The 18,386-nt window shown below is 31.6% G+C and overlaps 1 protein-coding gene and 1 long non-coding RNA gene across 2 annotated transcripts; one reads left to right on the top strand and one right to left on the bottom strand.

Moving 5' to 3' along the window:
* Positions 1-1,133: 1,133 nt before the first annotated feature.
* On the bottom strand, positions 1,134-11,753 carry LOC131179551 (uncharacterized). Its single transcript, XR_009148442.1, has 2 exons — positions 11,614-11,753; positions 1,134-1,394 (listed from the first exon to the last, which is right to left on the bottom strand). It is a non-coding gene; the product is annotated as an uncharacterized LOC131179551 (long non-coding RNA).
* A 3,235-nt stretch (positions 11,754-14,988) lies between these two features.
* Positions 14,989-15,733, top strand: LOC131179419 (uncharacterized). Its single transcript, XM_058146265.1, has 2 exons — positions 14,989-14,996; positions 15,094-15,733. Exons 1-2 carry the CDS (start codon positions 14,989-14,991, stop codon positions 15,731-15,733), a joined length of 648 nt encoding a protein of 215 aa, XP_058002248.1.
* The last annotated feature ends 2,653 nt before the right edge of the window (positions 15,734-18,386 follow it).

Here is an 18,386-nt window from a genome sequence, read left to right on the forward strand (position 1 = left end):
TAATAGTTAGTATAGCTTGGAGCTCGTGGCTTTTCCTCCCAACATTGCCTTCTCTAAGGATTGAACCTGAGTTCTCCCTTTAAGAGCACAGTAAGCCTTACCACTGCACCCAATACTTGTTGGTCCAAATGATTTTAATTTGATTATAACAAACCAATGAATAAATTTAACATATGTGCAAGATTAATTTTTGATAAATTTGAAGTTGCCTTTGATATGTTAAGTAATCAAGTTTTTTGATGGAGCAAGGAAACATGACTTAAAGATGCCATTGAGTGGTTGGAAAGGCTTGAAGTTGTTTAATGAAACTAAAGCCTCCACTAGGTTATTTCTTTGTAATTTCATAGGTTGATGTACAAAAAATAGAGATTTTTTTTTTTTTTTGGTATACCAAAGTTATCTCCTTAAAATCAAAATTTCAATTCCAAGTTTTTAGATAACTTTTATAGTTCATTTTTAATCATTTTAAGCGCTCATAATGTTTTAAAATTTCATATGTTAACTTGCAAAACGAAAATTAGACATCTAAATTTTTCTTGGGTTCATAGTGAGTTTTAGATATTTTTGGGCAAAAGTAAAATATTAGATGTCCAATTTTGAAATTAAATGGCAAATTCTAATAAATCCAAAATGCTTTATAAGAAGGTTTAAAAGTAGAAACTTGACAGTTTTGCAGCAATAATAATAATAATAATAATAATAATAATAATAATAATAATAATAATTGTAACACCTTAACCCTATCTGCAGTTAGAGTAGTATATGCATATCCCCGAGACACACTCAAGAGTATATCTCAAGGATTAACAATTCCTCTGACAAATCTTGATTTTCTTATTTCTAATTATGCTACATTTTAGGGAAAAACAACAGAAAATAAAAATTTCAAATCTATTTAAGTCATAAAAAAATAAAATTTATAGGTTTTCCATTTATTTGGAATTTCTCAAATAATGAAATTTAGTTTTAATTTCAAGGCAGAAATTTGACAGAGTTTCTCCTAAAATTTTGGAGGAACTTGTTAAAATAGCTATCAACATTTATCACATTATTCCAAGATATATATGAAACCTAGGTGGTTTTATTCACAATCCATCTCACAATAACCATAATTTATACAGCCATCTCATCAGTTAAGATAAATTTATATACTTGGAAATTTACAATATATGCATATGAAAGTGTTTACAAAATACAAGACTTATTTCAACATCCATATAGTTGTAGAATTTAAAAAGTTACACATTAAAGGATTACATTACATAACCAAAATGTCTAATACAATGTAATCTCCTAATGTGTATAAAATAATGTGGTGTCTTCTCAAGTCTTGAGCAAAATGTCCCCCAATCACCTTCACTCCCGTGCCGACTCTTTATCCTTACTTTTATTACCTACGGAAAGTTCAAATAACTCTCTGTTAAGCAAACTTGCTTAGTGATGCTATAACTTAATGATATTGTGTCATGCAACATGTGTGTGAGCAAATCATGCATAATCTCATGAGACATGTTTCTAACAATTTTATTTCATTAGTGCAATGTGCAATCCCACACAAATTTTAACATGACACAACATAGCTTTTAATTACATAAATATTTGAAATGTTCAAATTAATAATAATTACAATCAAGGTGCATAGCATTTCATGAATAACCTTTTTCACATACCCCTTTTCATTTATTTCCTTAGCCCAATTACAATGTCTAGACAACTCAAGTGACAAGTATCCTCATCATGGCATAAGCCAAATTATTGTGCACAATTTTAGATATTGACTAGTCAATTTCCTCATGCCACCTATTTCTAGACTTGTAATGGGTACACACACTATCAATATTACATATAATTTATTCAATCAAGGCATGCTTATCAATTTCCCCTTTTTCCACAACTCATTCATAATCAATATCGTTAATATCACAAAATTATATTTTTCAGTCAATTCTGGTAAACAGGTGCAACAAATTTAAAATTCCACCAAAAATCATAGAAATAGGGTTTTATTGCCATATTTTCTAGAATTCAACTTTCATATGTCTATTTCAATCTCTAATTTGAATTATATCAAAATCAGGTCTACATTTCAAGTTATGAACAAAAATGACAACCTATTCTAGACTTCAATCATATTCAGAGTAGTAACAAGAAATGTAAAAATATCACTATGCAACTAGCAAAATCAATTCTCAGCCATAACTACAAAGTTTTAGGGCATTCATTAAGCTTTCCAATGGTTCAAGAATCACCATATTTCAAATTCTGTAGCACAAGATATGAATTTTTAAATTTAATTACCCTACTTTTGAAAATCATTAGGTTAGTTTCCAGATTTAAGTAGTAAAAAATTTTGCTTTCAAACACCATCTTAATAGGGGAATTACGTCTGGCACAAAATTACAAAGTTTTACGGCATTCATTAAAGTTCCATAGACATAAAAATCATAGCAATCCAACATTCCTAGCTCAAGTTTTGAATTTTTAAAGGTGACTGATTTTGTAGCCTACTGGCAATTCCAAACTTCTAACACACACACACAAGCCATCATTTTCATTACTTTGTATTTCTCCCTTATTCCCAGTGGAGTCCCTACTCAAACATGGTAAAAAATATAGGTTATGGCATTAACCTCACTTAAGTACTAGTTGCTGCCCCTCTTCCTTCAAGTCTCCTCCAAACCCTTCAAGTCTCCTCCAAGGAAGAGGGGTCCTTCAAGCTTGAATCACCAAGCCTTCTTACTCCATTTGCTTAGGCCTCTAAAAATGGTATGATCTAGGGTTTTTACTTGGTATCTTTTCTTTAAATTTGAAAGAGATTGGCCGTTGAAAGAAAAAGAAAGGAGGAAGAATTGGGAATGAGCGGCCGGCTTAAGGGAGGAGGAATATAAAGGAATTTTTGTTAGTTTTACCCATTAGTCCTTTACCCTTTACCCATTGGTCTATAATGAGTTTTCTATTTCTTATTGGTTATTCTTTTTTTATCATTTTTAAAATTTCCACTCAACTTAGTAATTGCTTCAAGTTAGTCCTCCAATCTCTTGCTTGCCTCTTAACTTATTAATTAATTCAATTTAATCCTTTAACCCTTGGTGGCCGAATTTTCTAGGTATGAATGAAGGCCATTTCACACATAATTAATTTTATAATTATTATTTTTTGTGGCTTGAAAATTGGATATGTTTTTCATGGACTCGAATTGTGACCCAATCCGAAAGATTTATGCTGCGACTCGATTGGGATAAAAAGTATCAGTCTGTGCCCTTCGCTACCACCATAGATCTCTTTGGGGGTGCGGGGGCAATGCACCTACGGTATGGACCAGTATAAATATTGTAATATTCTACCCTTTGCGGTAGAGTTGTGAGATATTCGGGAAACACACTGGGGTTAGGGTTTGAGAGTTCTAATTTATTGTATCCTGCTCTTTTCATCATAGAGGAACTTTTTCTCTTGTCTTGCCCGTGGACGTAGACCTTACAGTTGAACCATGTTAAATCTTGTGTTATTCTTTTTCTCTTTTTAATACTGTGTGATTGTGAGATTTATGTGTGTGCCTTAGGTTTGCGTACTTGTTATAACAAATTGGTATCAAAGCATTGTGCGCAAAACCTAAGGTTTACAGATGGCGTCGTCTTCAATGAAATATGAGATGGAGAAGTTTGATGGTGGATCGAGTTTCAGTTCGTGAAAGATTAAAATTAAATCTTCCTTGATCCTACAAGGTCTATGAAAGGCAATCGAGGATAACTTTCCAGAAGGTATGAAAGAGGCGAAGAAGGCCGATATAAAGGAGAAAGCCTTGAGTGCGATTTTCATGAGCATAACTGATAATGTCCTATGTGATATTGCTGGTGAAAGCTCAGCATCTGCGGCATGGAAGAAATTAGAGGAGTTGTACTATGCCAAATTGCTGACCAACTGTCTGTATCTGAAGAAAAGGCTTTACAATCTAAGAATGATCGAAGGAACGCCCATTAAAGAACATCTGGATGAATTCAATTCAATTATTATGGACTTGAAGAATATTGCTATTAAGATTGATAGTGAGGATCAAGCCCTTATTGTGTTATGTGCTTTGCCACCCTCCTATGAAACTTTTGTTGATACTCTGTTGTATGAGAAAGACACTATTTCACTAGACGATGTTAGTAATTCTCTAAAATTGAAGGAGTTAAAAAAGAAATTTTCAGATAATAGAGAAAGATTTGAGGGGGAAGGTTTGTTGAGCAGGGCAAGAACTCATTCAAGGGACAGTTCTTCCAACAACAGAAATCTAAGGCCAGATCTAAGTCAAGAATGAAAAAAGCCAACTGTTTTGAGTGCGGGGAGCAAGGTCACTACAATAGAGACTGTCCCAAGTTGAAAAATAAAAAGGAAAAGCAACCAGAAAGTTCTGTAAATGTGGTTGATAGTTTTATTGATTCTGATGGTGATGATAGCGCTGGAGAAATTTTATCTGTGAGTCCAGATCATGGACAAAATTCCTAGATTCTTGATACTGGTGCTACTTATAACATGTGTCCACACAGAAACTAGTTTGTCACTTACAAACAAATGAGTGGCAAGGTGTTTCTAGGTAATGATCGTGCATTATATGTTGAAGGAATTGGTAACATCAGATTGAGGATGTTTGATGGCTTTATCAGAACTATAGAGTGTTGGCATTTTCCAGGACTAAAGAGGAACCTAATTTCACTTGGGACACTTGACTCTCATGGATTCAGATACCATTCAGAGAATGGAGTTCTCAAAGTGTGCAAGGGCTCTATGGTACTCATGAAGAGTAGTTTGGTTTTGAGTTGTATTTTCTTGAGCAATACGATTTTGGGAAGCTGCAGTAGCATCCGGAAGCAATAATCAGAATCAGACTCAATTGTGGCATATGCGTCTTAGCCATATGAGTGAAAGAGGATTATCTATGTTAAGCAAGCGGGATTTGTTGGACGGGCAAAAAATAGAATCTATGAACTTTTGTGAACACTGTATGTTTGGCAAATAGACTAGGGTCAAGTTCGATAAAAAGGCAGTGCACAAGACTAGAGGAACAGTGGATTATATCCACTAAGATCTATGTAGTCCTAACAGAATCCCTTCCAAGAGTGGTGCCAAGTACTTCATGACGTTGATTGATGATTACTCTCCGATGGTGTGGGTGTATTTTCTGAAAACAAAAGATGAGGCATTTTCAACCTTTGTAAAGTGGAAGACAATGATTAAGAAGCAGACTTAAAAGAAGGTCAAGCGTCTTAGAACTGATAACGGGTTGGAATTTTGCAATCGTGAGTTTAATGCATTTTACAGTAATGAAGGTATAGTGAGACATCACACTTGTACAAGGACACCGCAACAGAATTATATTGCAGAATGCATAAACAAAATGCTTTGTGATAAAGCATGAAGCATGCTCTCACATTCAGGATTGGAAAAGGATTTCTGGGCTGAAGCAATTAACACAGCCTGTTTCTTAGTTAATAAATCTCCATCTATAGCTATTGAGTGCAAAACTCCTTTTGAGATCTGGTCCGGTTCACCTGCTGATTACTCTCAGTTGAGAGCATTTGATTGCTCTGTTTATGCTCATGTGAGAGATGGTAAGCTTGAGCCGAGGGTAACAAAATGCATATTTCTAGGGTATGCATCTGGAGTGAAAGGCTACAGGTTGTGGTGCAATGATCCAAAGTCTTTAGGATTAATTATCAGCAGGGATACATTTAATGAGTCTGCTTCATTGGATAGTCAGAGGGAAAAGTCAATAGCAGAATCAGATCACGGTGTCAGAGAACGGGTGGAGCTTGATATTGATACTTTAGCAGTTCAGTCTAGTGATTCAGAAGGATGAGGTGCAAGATCCTGATCAACAAGAGGATGCACCTGAGCAACAGTAACAGGAACCATATAGCATTGCAACTGGTAAAGAGAGAAGACAGATTAGACCACCGCAGAGATATGCATATGCAGATCTAATTGCGTTTGCTTTGTCAGTTGCTGAAACAGTTGATGTGCATGAATCCAGCAATTATAGAGAAACTATTTCTTGTTCAGATGCAGATCAGTGGGTCGGTGCTATGAGTGAAGAAATTGAATCTCTTCACAAGAATCAGACTTGAGAGCTTGTAACATTGCCTAAGGGACAAAAAGTGGTAGGTTGCAAATGGGTGTTCAAAAAAAAGGAAGGCACTCTAAGGGTTGAAGCACCTTTATATAAGGCACGGTTGGTAGCAAAAGGCTTTACTCAGAGTGAGGGGATTGACTTTAATGAAGGGTTTTCTCTAGTTGTGAAGCACAGTTCTATCAGAGTCTTACTTGCTATGATTGCTCTTTATGATCTAGAGCTTGAGCAACTAGATGTGAAAACAACATTTTTGCATAGTGAGTTAGCGGAGAAAATTTATATGAGTCAGCCTAAGGGATTTTTCATTCCAGATATGGAAAACCATGTTTGCTTGCTTAAAAAATCTTTATATGGTCTGAAACAGTCTCCTAGGCAGTGGTACAAAAGATTTGATACATTCATGGTTTGTAATGGCTTTAATCATAGTTCATATGACAGTTGTGTGTATCATAAGAAGCTTTCAGTTGATTCCTTTGTTTATTTGCTATTATATGTGGATGACATGCTTATTGCTGCTATAAGCATGTCACAAATTAATATTCTGAAAAAGCAGTTGAGTGATGAGTTTGAGATGAAGGATTTAGGTGCTACAAAGAAGATATTGGGAATGGAAATTACCAGGGATAGAAGTGTTGGGAAGCTTTTCTTGTCTCAACAGGCCTATATTGAGAAAGTGATTAAGCATTTAAACAAGAATAATGTTAAGCCTGTGACTGTTCTGTTTGCTGCCCATTTCAAGTTATCTGCTGACATGTCATCAAAAACAGATGAGGAGATGGAGCACATGTCCAGTGTTCCCTATTCAAGTGCTGTTGGTAGCATCATGTATGTTATGGTATGCCCCCGACCTGACATTTCACATGCAGTTAGTGTTGTGAGTAGATACATGACGTGTCCTAGGAAAGAGCATTGGCAGGCAGTGAAATGGATTTTGAGGTATTTGAAGGGTACTACAGATGTTGGTATGACATTTGACCATGCCAAGATGAGTGATTCTGTTGTTGGCTATGTGAATTCAGATTTTGCAGGAGACTTAGAAAAGAGGAGATTTTTGATAGGTTATTTATTTACTCTTTCTGGAAGTGCTATCAGTTCGAAGGTAACATTGCAAACTATAGTTGCTTTGTCTATCACAGAGGCTGAATATATGGCCTTAGCAGAGGCAGTAAAGGAAGTTTTATGGTTACAAGGTTTGGTGGGTGATCTTGTGTTGATACAGAATAAGGCAATAGTGTTTTGTGACAACTAGAGTGCAATACATCTCACAAATAATCAGATGTACCATGAGCGAACTAAGCACATTAATGTCAGATATCACTTCATTTGGGACATTGTATCTTAGGGGATTGAAGTTGTGCAGAAAGTCTCTACAAATGATAATCCAGCAGATATGATGACCAAGGGAGTCCCAGTCAGCAAGTTTAGGCATTTCCTAGACTTGGTTGGTGTTTGTAGTGTTCAATAATGCCCTTGCGAGAGCATATGGCAAGACAGAGTGTGTGGTTATTTTATTGATGATAGAGGAAATTCAAGCCAAGAGGAATAATTGTTATTTTTGTGGCTTTGAAATTTGGATATGTTTTTTATGGATTCGAATTGTGACCAGACCAGAAAGTTTTTTCGCGCTGCGACCTGATTGAGATAAAAAGTATCAGCTCGTGCCCTCTGCTACCACTACAGATCTTCTTGAGGGTGCGGGGGCAACGCCCCCATGGTATGGACCAGTATAAATATTGTAATATTCTACCCTTTGCAATAGAGTTGTGAGATATTTAGGAAACACACTGGGGTTAGGGTTTGAGAGTTCTGATTTATTATATCTTGCTCTTTTCATCATAGTGAAACTTTTTCTCTTGTCTTGCCCGTGGACGTAGATCTTACGGTTGAATCACGTTAAATCCTGTATTATTTTTCTTCTCTTTTTAATACTGTGTGATTATGCGATTTGTGTGTGTGTCTTAGATTTGCGATGAGATATTTAAAGTGATTACTTTGGGTCAGTACCACTCCATCCAAACTAACTTCTTCCCTATCACCAGTTTGGCCTTCACTGAACTTGCAATACATGTATTCTGTCTTCATTCTACTTAACTTAAGACCCTTTGACTCTAGAGTACTTCTCCAAAGCTCTAGCTTTCTATTGACTCATTCTCGCGTCTCATCTATTAGAATTATATCATCTGCAAACATCATGCACTAAGGGATACTCTCTTGTATATGTTAAATATAACTTAATTCTAAATCAATAAAATTTTTCTCCAATTTTTTGTCCAAAGTGCCCTCAAACCACCCCTAAACCATCTTTCAAACCATTTTGAACCATTCTTTTTCAAATCGCCCTTCGAACCGTTTTAATCTAGGGCTCGAACAGGAACGACGACTCAAGAACTATTTCCCAAGCCATCTTATGACAGTTTGGTTCAGGTTCATGATTTTATTGAAACTGAATCAGCAGTTCCTAAACCATGATCACCCCTAAGCAAAAGATTACACAAGTCTTAACACTATCGCGTTTTTTGGTGGTGTAAATGCAAATTTGGCAAAGCACTAGTTGTGTTTTAACTTACACAAGTAGTTGTAGTGCCCAACTTCATTTGAGCAAGAAGCACTAGCACTATACATAGTTTACACAAGTTATGCTTTACCAAGTTTTGAAGATTCTGCTAAGCCATGGCATTACATGATGGTGTAAATATTTGCTCTACTCGTGTAAATTAATCCTAATTGCTGGCTTAGAATATATGATTTCTGCACTTCTAAATTCTTCTTGTACTACATTTTCTAATCTATCAAGGCTAAAAATTGGCAGTATATAAGCGTCTCTTGGATTGTTTTTGCTAAGTTTGGAAAGAGAGAGAAACTAATAGAACAATTTGCATTTTTCTTTGGATTTGAAGAACCAACTTGGGGATTCACTATTTTCTACTGTACCAAATCAATTTAAGTCCAAATTCATCATCAAGACTGAATTCTTATTTGGGTTCTTTGATTCTCTAGTTTTATTTCATGTTTATAGCCTTTTATTGTTAATCTAAACATGAGTTAGTAGATTTTATAGATTTCAGAGTTTGGGATGTAATACTCTATTTTGATTATGGTATTAATCTGATTTGGTTTAATGAATTGGATATTGTTATTTGATTCTTTGCCTTGTGAATTATTTTTACATAGGCCTCTCAAAGTTATGATTTAAATCATTGATTGATGAATAGAAAAATGAAAACTAATGGTGGAAAACCAAGGCTGAGGACTTACAAATTTAGATTTAGAGATAAACTGAAATTGTGAGAGGTTTTATAAATTGATTGCAAAGCTTAATGAGTTTTAATTAAGTCAAGAGCCATGAAAGTAGGAATTAATTTATTTTAAAACATTTTTTTGATTTCTTGAAAGAGAATCACATAGATTTTAGAATTAATTTCCTTCAAAGATGCAAATACCCATTCATTAGCTTAATTAGAGAAATACTCGGTTAACTAGAGTGTGAATTCCCAAATTTTTAACATATTGATACTTATTTGTTTTAATATGCTCATTTAGTTACAATTGCATCTTTATTGCTTTAATTTTAATTAGCTTTCCTTGCTTAATTTAATTTACATATTCATTAGTTTATTGCTCTTAATTCTACCCCTAATTGTTAGTCTAAATAATGGCTTCAATCATAGTTTAATATTTAAACACAAATCCACGATAACTTTTCTTTGCTACTTAATCGATCCGTATATTCAACTTGCTTGGATATTTACTTGATTGTGTCAAAGGGTTTTATGTGTGATTGATACTTAAAGTAAGTTGATACATTGATTCTTGAGTTGTAAATGTTATTGTCCTGTTCTACTTTGTTTAAAGCTTCAAAACAGAACATATTTTCATGTTTAGTTTTAGTCATGCACTTGTTTGAACTAATTGTTGTGTTGTTTGTTGTATGTAAATACTATGTAAACACACATATAGAAGTGCTTAGCTAAGATTTTTCATAGAGTTTTAAGCAAGAGCAGAAAAATTGAGTATTGCTGAATTCACCTCCTATTGGACACTTTCTTTGGGGCAACCATGAAAAATTTTGGTATTAAATTATGTTAGAGTCCCAAGTCGACTACAAACAAAGAATTGAAATAGAATATAACAAGGGGAGCCAAGTCAAATTGGTTTAAATCATTTTGATACCAACAATTAGAGAATTTCACAAATTTATATCAATTTATGAATCATAAAGTATATTGAACTAAAATTTGAATTCACTGAGTTAAAATTAGACTGATAAATTTCAAATTAAATCATATAAATTTTTAGATTCATCTTAATTTTATGGATTATTTTGAATTGAATATAAATTTAAGTGGGGTTAATTCCGATTAACAAAGTAAGTTAAAAAAAGGCCGCCTCTATTATAGAAGCCTGTTCCAAATTCATATTGGGACAATGACTAATAAATATATTTAATAGTTAATACTCATAAGGATACAAAATTATCGTACAAAAATCTAAGCAAACAAAGTGGAGGAACTTCAAGTAATCAGACCTTTAATTTACAACTTGATTTGTAATTATAATAGGCATACACATGATGAAGAAAGTCTATCCTCGTAATTTGAAATTTGAAGGAACTAAATATAGACTACCTTTTTCTTTCAAATCTTTTTCTAACGTTTTTCTTTGTATTTATATCCCAATTCACACCTATATAAGATATTAATGGTTTAAAATATATACAAAAAAAAAATAGTTAATTTTGATATAATTATTAGTTAGGCTATTTTTTGAATTCTTTATATTTTAATCTTAATTAGCAAAAAAAATAAAGGCATTTTGGTTAAATAAATCTAAACTTTTACGTTGGTTGCTAATTATATCCAAAACTTTTAATTTTAGACAATTTAATCATAACTTTCAAAATTAATTAAAGAATTTTTATCAAAAATTCAAAAATTAGAGATTTTGACTTTTTACACTTAGATTGCTGTATGGCATGCCATGTCATATTTTTTAATTTTTTTTTTTTTGATTCATGTTTATTTTTCCCTATCTCTCTCTACAAATAAAATAGTAGAGATTTCACACTAAGTGGCAGAGAGAGGGGGAGAGAGAGAGAGAGAGAGAGAGAGAGAGAGGAAGAGAGAAAGAACAAGGGAGAGAGGGAGAAAGAAAGATGAATCAAATTAAAAAAAAAAAATTAGAAAATGTGACATCATGCTACATAGCAATCCAAGTGTAAAAACCAATTTGGATAAAAATTTTTGAAAGTTATAGTTAAATTGTCAAAAATTAAAAATTTTAAATATAACCAGCAATTAAAAGCCAAAAATAAATTGAGCAATTATCTCTCTTTCGATTTAGTTTTGCTTTTAATCCTGAAGATTTTTTATTCAATGATTAAAAAAAATAAAGGATTTATACGTAAGATCTAAGATCTAGCATCATTTGGTGTAAGATTTAGGATTTAAAATAAAGCATGTATTCAATCTCACAGGCACATAAGGAGAGGGAAAGAGAGTTACCAGCGAAACTGGAAGTAGGGAAGAGATGAAGAATGCAGCGAAATTAAATCACCGGCGCAGCCACTATCCTATTTGATTTTCCAGCTGAAAGGAGACTTGCGGGCACGAACAAGAGAGAGATGAGTGTAGCCGAAGGAAACCTTCGGATAGGCAAGAGCTGCAATCAAGTTTAAGTTTCCATCTCATATATATATATATATATATATATATATATACCTCAATATTTTATGACTAGTCAATTAATTTCAACAAGTCTTGCAAAATGTCTCTCGATTTATTTCTTATTTATTTTTTTATTAGGTATGCTTCTATGTCCATTTTACGGTCCACTAGAAACTAATTCATTCGAATTCATGGCTATCTCTCGTTAATGTGTATTTTTCAAGAATTAAATATGAGTTTTCTCCTTAAAAGTATAATAACCCTTATCACCGCATCTAAAACTTATTGATTTCATTATGTTATTTTAAAATTAAAATTTTTTATTTCTATATTTTAAAAACTAAAATATAAGATGAATAAACGAGCTAAAATGCATTAAAAAAATTCATAATTTTATTATTAAAAACTAAACTGGCAATAATTAATAAATTTTAGAGATAATTACTAATACTCTTTAAAATTGTTGTAATATACACTTAAGTCATTATTTCAAAACTAATACTTTTAATCTCTATATTATCATTATTGCTGAAAACTACAAGATTTTGAGGGATTAGAGCGTTTTATAAAATAATAACTCAATAAAAAAATATATAGTTAAAGTTCAAACTTTAGGAATTCAAAGCATAATCTAACTTAAAACTTTAGGGATTAAATTAAGCGTAAGATAACATAATTTTATAATTAAAAAATATAGTAATATTTGACTCAGTATCTAACAATTTGATTCGATTTTGAACTCACAATAATATGTAATTTGCATTATATGACTAGAATCCGAATTACTTTTAAAAATATTACCAACTTTGCAATTTATATAACTTAATTCAATACTAACTTATTTGAATTGTCATTATTTTTCTACTTTTTCTTCATTTTCTCCTTTTGATATTCTCTTTGGTGGGCCATTGATGAGTTTCTCACGAGTGACTATTCTCATATTGTTTTTTTAATATTCTCATGAGTTTCTCTGGTTCCATATGCTTCCAGGGTCAATCAGGTGGAGTTATAAATAATCACTGCAGTAAAAACGTTCAACAACCCTAGTAATCAATCGAACAATCAACAACTCAATTAATCAACAAATGACTTCAATAGTCCAATCAATCCAAGACTCCAATAGTTATTTTTAATTTCCAAGTATTATCTATTTCAATTTCTATTGCAATTTCAATTTCCAATCATTATATTTACTTTCAATCAAGTAAAATAATTTCCTTTTTCAATTCCAATCCCAATAAGACAACCTCTAATTTTTTTTTTTTAATTTACTCTCTAATCAAAGGTAAAATTACATTTAGTTTTACGGATTCCTACAATCATCTTATTTAAAAGTTAAAAGTACATTTCAGTTGATACACTCAATATCTGGCACACTCGTATTCAAATTGTTTATTAGTCAAATTGTTTTTACAGCAAACAACCATAAAAGTAGCAAGTTTTTAAAACGACAATGTTGCTGAAGGTTTCTTTTATCGTATAAAATAAAAAATGACTAATTACTATTTAAAAGATTATTTTGATCTACCCAGTTCATCTATGAACATTAATTTTCAATTATTTTTATTTGTATTTTTTTTCTCTTAGGCTCCATTTATTTTGTGAAAAAATATTTTCTACGTTGTCTAGTGTTTGAGGCATGCGCTTAGAAATAAGTCAATAAAAAAATATTTTTCTAGAAAATAAGTTAATAAAAAAAATATTTTTCCTGTCAAAGGAAAAATTAAGTCATCTTTAAAGAAAATAACTTTCTATTGTGAAGACGTTATTTTTTGGATTTTCGTAATCTTATTAAAATGTGAAAACATTTATATATGCATGATATAAGCACACATCATTAATTTAATATTGTAATAAAATAAAATAAAATAATTTTCTAGTAAAACAATTTATATATATAAATTATTTTCTATAAAATAATCGAAGTATTTTTATAATGTTTATAAATGAAGGATCAAATTTATAAATTAAAAAAAAAAACCTTATTTGAATTGATATTGGCATCCAGTTGGATCACACAAACATTATTGATTAATGTCAGGTTTTATTAGATTCCATCTTATAATTTTCCTTGAATAATTAAAAATAATACGAAGACATTGTTGATAAGGTGTAGCAGTAGCATACTTGATTTTCTCAAGGGTAAACTATAATTTAGTTTATGAGAATTGATTTTGTTTTTATATTTTAAAAATGAAGTAATTTAATTTATAGGAGGTGACAAAATATATAACTTAATCCAAATAGTTAGAAATATAGTTAGAATTTTATTAAGTTACCATTAATTTTAGTAAAATAATTAAAATGTCCTTAATTTTATTTTTATTTAAAAACAATTTAGTCATCAAAATTTTATTTTCTTAATAATTTAGTCATTAAAATTTTACTTTATTAATAATTTAATCTCTATATTTTAAAACGTGGGTCTCATTAAATTAAAAAATTTTAAATTTAAATAGTTGAAATATGGATTAACTACTTTGAGATCCTTAAAATTTTTATATTTAGGAAAAAAAATTAAAAATTTTGAGTTTTGGAATTTATTGGTATTGTGGTTCTAACCTAATTTTAGAAATTTGAGTAGCGTTTTCATAATTTTTGTCCATGTTTCATTGGCTCAATATTTTCTTTAGTAGGAAACTGTTTACTTGTAGGTACCCATTGAGCATGGTAACAGCTTAACAAGTTTATATCAAAAGTTATTTTTCTGCTTCCATCCATTTTTATCTCCTGTATTTAGATTGTATATAGCGATTAAAAAAATAATTAAATAATCTTATTTTTATAAAAATATATTAATAAGTATAGGGTAAATATTATCAGATCCTTGTATAATGTTAAAACCAACTAGTCAATCTCTCTTTTTTAAAAACAATATTGTTTAGGGCCTGTTTGGTTTAACTATTGAATACAACTGATAGCTGTTAACTGATAGCTGTTACATAACTGATAGCTGATGATAGCTGTTTTATGTTAAGTGTTTGGTAAAATTATATTTAGCTGTTTCATTGCCCTTTATTAAATTTGTTGTGTTTATATATTAATCTGTGCAGCGCAGAGGTGGTATGCGGACTAGCTTGCTGCTGCAAATTTGGGATCCATCAATTCGGGGCTAACTCGTCAATCCATTTTACATTGCGAATAAAAGCTAGCACAAAATTGCAGTGTACTACCAGAAACAAAGATCTACAAGTGAAGTAATAGGAATCTTATATGGACAGGTATCACTCGTTATTTTTTATATATTATATGCTTGTTGTGTTCCTGTATAATTTTATTTCTGACTGCTAATTTCATTTCGACAAAAATTTGATTCAGTACATCCGACGAAGATTGGAAAAAGAAGTATGCTGACCAGAAAAAAATCCAGTTAGATGGATTGGATGATCTTGTTGCCGTGAACTCAATTTTCACAGTAGCTGTGTTCTTGGGCTTAACCTTGGCATCATCTCCCAACCAACCAAGCCCTGAAAACGAAACCAAATGCCAAGCTGACGCAGCAATGGGAAAGAGAGCAATCCGTTATGAAATTATATCATTTGCCTGCTTCCTCTTTTCAAGTCTGGCAGCCAAATCACTCAAGACTTATCTCAACATCTATTACGAGGATAAAGCTACTGATGATAAAAGAAGCATTTTTTCTTGGATTTTTTCTTGCATTTATCGTTGCTGTACATGTTCTGATTGGGAGAGACACAAAAAGTTAAATGATGTAACTCCAAAGATTTCAGGCAGGGCATTATTGTTCGCATCATCGTTACTGGCATCGATTGTTGGGATTGTTTTACTGACATTCTCAGTGGTTTATATTGTGCAGATAAAGCTGGGGAAACTGCATTGCGGGAGCGGAGAGGCAACGCTTCCGGTAGTGTCATTATGTGTAATTGTGGCTTCTGGTCTACTCTTGTATTTTATCTCAGTATTAGATGCTATCATCTATTGTTGGGTAATGGAATAGTTATATGTAAAACCAGGCCTCAGGCCGTGAATTTGTACTGTGCTCCATGGACTTTTACGCGATGATATGCGCATCAATAAATAAATAACTTTCTCTCTGTAGCATTATCTGCCTCTCCACTCTCAGCGCCGCCACCACCACCACCATCACACCCCCCCAACCCTGCAAACCACAAACCCAAATCTACCTCTCCCTCTCGCCCACAAAACTGCCTACCCAGATTCTCTAAGCTAAATTTTCCTTCGACAACAGACTCGATTTCCCCATCTTTTCACATCCCATTTGCTTCAACCATGCCCATCGCAACCCTAGTCCCAATCACAAATGTTTTACAGTAATAGAAGAGCCAAAACTTTCTCCTCTGTTTCAAAAAAAATCTAAAATTCAACACAAAAATGGTACCAATATAAGCAATTTTCCAATTGATCCTGTACCTTCTCATCATCGTTATCTCCATCATTTTCCTCAGTAGTCAAGAACGAGCTCCAGTGAGCTTCACTTTACCAGAAATTGCGAACTAGGGAGAGAAACAGAAATCCTAAGCTCCACCCCCAGCGTTCCTTCTTTTTCAGCATCAATAGCACCTCTCAAGATCTGGTTTCTCCTTTGGAGAGACAGAAGAAGAGGATGGTTGTCTACAGAAGAAGAAGATGGTTTTCTTTTTAAGTTTCAATTTCTTTCTTTCTTATGCGTAACTCTGGAATGAAAGTGATAGAATGCATGGGTTAGCTGGTCAATCGTTTTTGGATTTGCTTGTTGGTTTTTATGGTAGAGGCTTAATGCCCTTCTGTTTAACGCACTCAAAAAAAATCTATTGATTTCAATGCAATTATATTTTTTATTAATTTTAATAGAAAATTTGATTATATTACATGACATCAAGACATACTAAAAATAACCTTAATATTTCAAAAATTACTTTTGAGTAATTATTGTATATATTTTTGGGTTTAACCCCTTTTGGCAAGCCTTGAATTTGTTGGAGCTTTGCTTACTAGCGGCAGCAAAGGAGGTGGACAATGGCGTCATTCAGTGGGAGGCGTTCAACAGCCTGGGCTGTGTAGAAGTCATCGATGGTGCTGGAGATCTTCCTCTATCTCTCTTGGTCCCCAGGAGAGAGATGAGATATATATATATATATATATATATATATATATATATATATATATTCTAGATTTAGTTTTAGTTGCACTAATGAAAATTTTAAGATCATAATTTTCTGTTAAGGTCATTTTAGGAATTATGAGAAAACTTATTAGCATAAACAAACTCTCAACCCATTGACTAAAAAAAGCAAAGCTAAAATCTAACAAAAGGCCTTTTCGTTAAAAAAATTAAAGCATTAGGGCGTTTAATTTAAGTTCAATTTTGAAACAATAAGGGTTTACTAAAAATTTTGGCATAATACTAATTTACCTTTTTTTTTTTTCTTCATTTCTTTCGTGGTAAAATGAATTTTCTAAGTCAAATTACTGTTTCGATTTTTCTTTTTCTATTTCCCTCAAAACTAGGTTTTTTTTTTTTTATGAACTAATCTCCTTAAAATTTCATGTGAAATAGTCTTGAAATTGATTTTTCTTTTTTATATTGGACAATTGGATAAAAAAATATTCAACTTTTACGTTAATTTACTTTTATATTTTTAATTTTATATGAAATACCTACATTTTTAAGATTGTCACAATTATATCCAATGAAATAAAATTAAATTCAAAAAGTTAATGATAAATTATAATATAGTACCTAAAGTTTTATTTGATTAACAAATAAAAGTTTTGGATATAATGGTGATTTAACATAAATGTTTTGCATTATTAGTCTTTTTATTAAACTTTATATTTAAAAATAAAATTTATTTTATATTTATTTTTAATTGAAACTTTATATAAAAAATATTTTTATTAATTTCAATTAACGTAATTATATTTTGAATCAACTCAAAATTTGTATCCAAATATAAATGCAAATATAAATTCAATATTTTTACAAAGTAATTTTTTTAAAAATATATTCTACATAAATTATAGCATTCATTAAATAAAATGTATATTTTATATATCGCTTAATAAATATGTATATTTTATTTAATGTATGTTACATTTCATGATAAATCGAGCCTACACTATTTGAAGAATTCGCATATTTTATTTCTTCATTTTCACAAGGTTTGTCATGTAAAGAACTTATATAAATCATATAAAATTTATATATTTTAATATTATATATTATAAATTTTAATCTGCATGATAAATTGAGTCTATATATAATTTTTTCTATAAATAAAATTAACCCTGAGATAAGAGTTAGGATTAATGCCTTGTCAGTAAAGTGGTTAAAGGGGAAAAAAATCCATGGTTGTGAAAGTCGAATTGGATCGGTGATTAGTCCGGTTTGGGTATAAAAAACTGTCATCTTTTAAAGTATGGTTGATCCAATCAATCAGGCTGAATTTGAAACGGGTTTTGTAACACTCCCTTTCCTAGTCTACAGTATAGTCAGGTAAAGGAATGCTACATCCTGTGCCAAGACATCTAATCTTATTTTAGTCGATTTGGGATTAATTTTATTTCCTTATAATTTAAAATCCAGGAAATTTTAACGGAAAAACTGCAACCCGTATTATTAACCATTGACTTGTTAAAGATTTAACCTG

The sequence above is a fragment of the Hevea brasiliensis genome, chromosome 4 (assembly GCF_030052815.1).
Source record: "Hevea brasiliensis isolate MT/VB/25A 57/8 chromosome 4, ASM3005281v1, whole genome shotgun sequence".
In the NCBI taxonomy this organism is placed as follows: domain Eukaryota; kingdom Viridiplantae; phylum Streptophyta; class Magnoliopsida; order Malpighiales; family Euphorbiaceae; genus Hevea; species Hevea brasiliensis.